At 34.5% G+C, this 4,687-nt stretch overlaps 2 protein-coding genes across 2 annotated transcripts; both read left to right on the top strand.

Annotated features, from left to right (window-relative positions):
• Positions 1-1,463: 1,463 nt before the first annotated feature.
• On the top strand, positions 1,464-3,178 carry LOC100641764 (uncharacterized). The gene is made up of 7 exons (XM_019996532.1): positions 1,464-1,560; positions 1,619-1,768; positions 1,823-1,997; positions 2,046-2,203; positions 2,257-2,427; positions 2,473-2,845; positions 2,895-3,178. The coding sequence occupies exons 1-7, from the start codon at positions 1,549-1,551 to the stop codon at positions 3,176-3,178; spliced, it is 1,323 nt and encodes a 440-aa protein (XP_019852091.1). The 5' UTR covers positions 1,464-1,548.
• LOC109582015 (uncharacterized) lies at positions 3,162-3,934 on the top strand. Its single transcript, XM_019996570.1, has 3 exons — positions 3,162-3,396; positions 3,448-3,532; positions 3,589-3,934. The coding sequence occupies exons 1-3, from the start codon at positions 3,234-3,236 to the stop codon at positions 3,896-3,898; spliced, it is 558 nt and encodes a 185-aa protein (XP_019852129.1). The 5' UTR covers positions 3,162-3,233; the 3' UTR covers positions 3,899-3,934.
• The last annotated feature ends 753 nt before the right edge of the window (positions 3,935-4,687 follow it).

Below are 4,687 nucleotides of genomic sequence, written 5' to 3' on the forward strand. Positions count from 1 at the left end.
AAGTACAGAACAAAGTTTTGAATTTCTTTATCTTTTTTGCATGATTTGGCAGTAAAAATGTTGTACTTTCACAAAATAAGTGCGCAATTTGTCAAAAATTGTTTGAAATTTAGATATAACGATTCAAAAAGTAAAAAATTATCATACATACATAAAGGAATGACAAAATGGCGGCACTGACTGCCTCATCTTTAATCTGCAAATGTTCCACACAAAGTTACTCCAAGTGCTGTCATATTTAGCAGGAACACAGGTATAATTATGGAGAACAGCTACTGAAGTGCGCAAATTGATGAGACTTATTCTGAAGAAAGATATAGCCTAGTAAATGGAAATGTCCATTCCTGCCCTGTATAAAGTCAACCACTAGTATACGGAGATAATTGCTCAGTATACTAATCCGCGTCCACTCATTGCTGGACATGTGGAGATTCATCATCAACGATTACTCTTGGAGGGTACTTATTAGAGCTTGATGGAGTAGACGAGGCATTTCTTTGGGGAGTGTCATGATCAACAATAACAGATGACGTAGCACTTTGTTGGGGAGTTACAATATGTGGTACGACAACAACTTTGAGTTTATCTCTGTTTTCTATAGTAGCTTCTCCCTTTTCCAACTCTACAAAGTCCTCCCAACCAGGGTCATACTTATGAAAAGAAATACAGATAGACAAGTTTCCTTGATACGAAAACAATTTCCTAAACTCTTCCTCGAGAAATTCCAACTCCCTTCCTTCGTAAATATCAGGTATTTTCACTACTTTGTTCCTCTCAAGGTATGACAGCATCACAGCCTTCATCATGAACCGACCACGTGCTCGTGATAGGCGGAGGTTAATTATTAATTTGGGAGGAGTTAGGCGTGGCTAGTTAGTAAAGTAATGGAAACCCTACGAAGATGTTTGTGCTGGATTTGCTGTAAAGCTGCATACCCATCTCTGAAAGGTGTTCTCAAGCACATGGCAGCAACACATGCTTTTGATCCTTGTTTTCATGTTATTTGTGGTATTCAGGGATGCTCAAGATCTTACTCTAATTTTTATTCTTTCAAAAAACATGTCTATAGGAAGCACAGGGAAAGTTTGGATATATGTCCTTCTAGGTCTGATGTAGCTGATAATTCTGTGGTAAATTCTAATGTTGCTGCAATCGAAGGTGATAGTAATGATTTTATAACAGTTGATGACGATGAAGAAGTACCTGAAAATTGTGACGTCATCATCACTGGAAATGGTGCTAATTCTTCTGAAGTTTCACAGCAGTCAGTTCACCTTCGTCAAATAGCAACATTTCTACTAAAGTTAAAGGAAGTGAGGAAGGTATCTCAGACTGCTATTGATGGTCTAGTCGATGATGTATCTTTTCTGATGCAACAGATAGTCTCTCGTCTTCAAACAAATGTTTCACAAGTTTTACAGACTAATGGTTTGAATCTTGGAAGTATTAGTGGCCTACTTGAAGTTTTCTCTGATCCTTTCATAACCCATCCATTTAGACAATTAGATTCAAAATATTTGCAAGAACAGTTCTACACTGAAAAATCACATGAATTTTTTGGTTAGCTTTTTTCCTTAAAACTATACAATTTGTAATGTTTTATCAATTGTTGTTACAGGAACCTGAAAGAAGGGTACTTGGCAGAAGGACAAGTCTTAAACACCACATCTCCAGGCCTTATTTGACTTTTGCACCTATTTATGTGTATCACATTCCATTGCTAAAGTCACTTAAAGTTCTATTAAAGCAACCAATAATCCTAAAAGAGGTAAATTAAGTGCAATGCATTAAGATAGATGGTCATTGATTGTAATCATAATAGGTTATGTACAGTCATTGCAGGACTGATAAACTTTTAGGAGATTATTGCGATGGATCCGACTTCAAGAATCACCCTTTGTTTTCTCAGGACAAGAGATTTTTGCAGGTGATGCTGTACTATGATGACTTGGAAATTTGTAACCCTTTAGGGACTAAAGTTAAACTGCATAAAATTGGTATGTTTCTTTATTTTGAGTATACTAAATTGAGGTTTGTACAAATAGGTATCTTTTACTATTCTCTTGGCAATTTGAGCCCTCACCTGCGTTCACAGCTATCATCCATACAACTTTTGGCAATCGTAAAAACATCTTCAATAAACAAATTTGGTGTTGATGCTATTTTAGAACCCTTTATGAATGACATTAAAACTTTAGAAGAAGTAAGATTGAATAATTTTGTTTAATATTATTTATTATTAACTTTAAATATTAGGAAGGCATTGCTATTGAAATGAATGGACAAGAAGTACTTCTCAGAGGTACAATATCTCTTGTTTCAGGTGACAACCTGTCATCACACTTACTTGGTGGCTTTAAGTCACCCTCTGGTGCCCTCCGGCTGTGCAGACACTGTATGTCAACTGTTCATGAAGCACAAGCGAATGTAAATATTATTTTGTATAATTTAATTTTTATACATGTATTACAGTTTGTTGAAGGCTCTTTTGTTTTGCGTACTCGTGAAACTTACCAGTATCACTGTTCTTTCCTTAGTGGTGCCCTTCGTAATCACGCATCTACAACTTATGGAGTTTTAAGAAACTCTATTTTAAATAATTCAAACTATTTTCATGTTGTGGATGGTCTTGTGCCTGATATCATGCACGATATTCTGGAAGGATGTGCCCCTTACATGATGAAAGAGCTGGTCAAATATTTAATAAATGAAAATATTATCACCCTTGATGAATTAAATGACCAACTCAGTACATTCCCTTATTCACCAATTGATGCTCGAAATAAACCTACACCAATTCCACATACAACAATTAGATCATCTGATCACTCTATGAAACAAAAAGGTAAAAATATAAATAATAAAATAATTGAGATAAAATTTTAAAATTGTAGCTGCTCAAATGTGGTGTTTATGTCGTCTTTTGCCATTAATGATTGGTGATAGAATTCCTAAAGATGATCTAAGGTGGATAAACTACCTCCGACTGTTAAGTATCATGGATCTACTTTTTGCACCGAAACTATCACAAGATGACATTGCCTACTTAGCTGTCCTCATAGAAGATCATCATTCATCATTTTCTGAACATTACCCTTCATGCAACATTACACCAAAGCTACATTATATGTTACACTACCCTCAATGGATTAGCAGGCAAGCCAAATTGCAATTTTAATTATTGACATAATGATTGTATTTTTAGATGTGGACCATTAATTCGGTTTTGGTGCATGAGGTATGAAAGCAAGCATCACTACTTTAAAGAGCTAGCTCAACGATCTCGGTGTTTCAAAAATATTCTTCATACACTTGCTCATCATCATCAAAGGCTTTCATGTCTCTATTTAAATTCTGTGGAAAGTTTTTTAGTAAAGAAAATTTTAACTGGTCCTTGTAAGTATGCTGCTTGATGCATAAACTGTAAAAACACATTTATTTATTTAGCAATATCTGTTGATGTGAGAAACCTTAATTATTACTCACAATTAAGTGACGAATTTTCTGAGATGAGTAATCATCAAGTCTCACAGTAAATTTTATTGCTTACTGATTGATTCTCATATAGATTACATTATTATTTGATAGATCAAATTGGATAGAAGTTTTGGAAACTCGATATAGGTGTGGTTCGGTGGTTCTACTTTCAATTGATTTTTACCCAATATTTGGGGTTGTCACTGATATAATAGTTTACAATGGGGATAATTACTTTCTTGTGTGCGAGATTATTGAAACAATCTGCTTTAATTCTCACTTTCATTGCTATGAAGTTTGTAATAGTTCTTCTCCATCGTTCACTCTTGTAAAGCAATCAGACTTGGTTGATCATAATGTACTTTCAATGTATACTAAAGGCATGTCCAATTTTGTTTCACTAAAATATCATGTTATATAACATTACAATCATGATCATAATTGGGTGTGCATAGTACTCTGAGAATTAATGAAGTGTTTGTGGTACACTTTAAAATTGATACACTCAAAGTGTATCAAGTACTAAGTGTACAGTGACCACTTGTACTTTTACAGTGTAGTTCTAGTTAGCTAGTACTAGTTACTAGTAGTCCCACTTCAATCCCTTGATTAATTAACTACTAATAATTAGTGGTGGGCAATACTGTAGTGTTGTTCCAGTACCAAATGGTACAATATAGTTCCGGTACCCCATACCATTAATACTTACAGTACAGTACTAGTTCCAGTACCCATTACCATTCATAATTACAGTACAGTACTAGTTCCAGTACCCCTCACCATTCATAATTATAGTACAGTACTAGTTCCAGTACCCTTAACATCAATAGTTACAGTACAGTACTAGTTCCAGTACCCTTAACATTAATAGTTACAGTACAGTACTAGTTCCAGTACACATATACTAGTATGGTTCGTACTAGTTCCAGTCTCTCTCTCTCTGATAAGCATAATAATTATTAATAATTTATAGTAATAATGTGTTTTTAATATTCTAATAAATGGTGCAAGATATGTGAAGTTACATTAATCTTGTCACAAGACTATAGGCTAAATGTATTCCTTGTTCTTTTGAAGTAGAACTTCTCTTTCTAAATTATAGTCATTTAACCTGTTTCACTTTCCTTTTGTCACTTCCCCACTAAAAGAGAATACCCTCTCCACAGAAGCTGAAGAAGCTGGTGTAGCATGTATTTCACAAGCCACATTA

Source organism: Amphimedon queenslandica, unplaced genomic scaffold (assembly GCF_000090795.2).
Source record: "Amphimedon queenslandica unplaced genomic scaffold, v1.1 AMPQUscaffold_13406, whole genome shotgun sequence".
Taxonomy (NCBI): Eukaryota; Metazoa; Porifera; class Demospongiae; order Haplosclerida; family Niphatidae; genus Amphimedon; species Amphimedon queenslandica.

Bases quoted from the DNA above. Each gene is read 5' to 3' on its own strand.
- LOC109582015 (XM_019996570.1), top strand. From the start codon at position 3,234: ATGAGGTATGAAAGCAAGCATCACTACTTTAAAGAGCTAGCTCAACGA. The intron at 3,397-3,447 runs GTAAGTATGCTG...TTATTTATTTAG, and splicing joins GAAAATTTTAACTGGTCCTT to CAATATCTGTTGATGTGAGA. The intron at 3,533-3,588 runs GTAAATTTTATT...ATTATTTGATAG, and splicing joins AGTAATCATCAAGTCTCACA to ATCAAATTGGATAGAAGTTT.
- LOC100641764 (XM_019996532.1), top strand. The intron at 2,204-2,256 runs GTAAGATTGAAT...TTTAAATATTAG, and splicing joins ACATTAAAACTTTAGAAGAA to GAAGGCATTGCTATTGAAAT. The intron at 2,846-2,894 runs GTAAAAATATAA...TTAAAATTGTAG, and splicing joins TCACTCTATGAAACAAAAAG to CTGCTCAAATGTGGTGTTTA.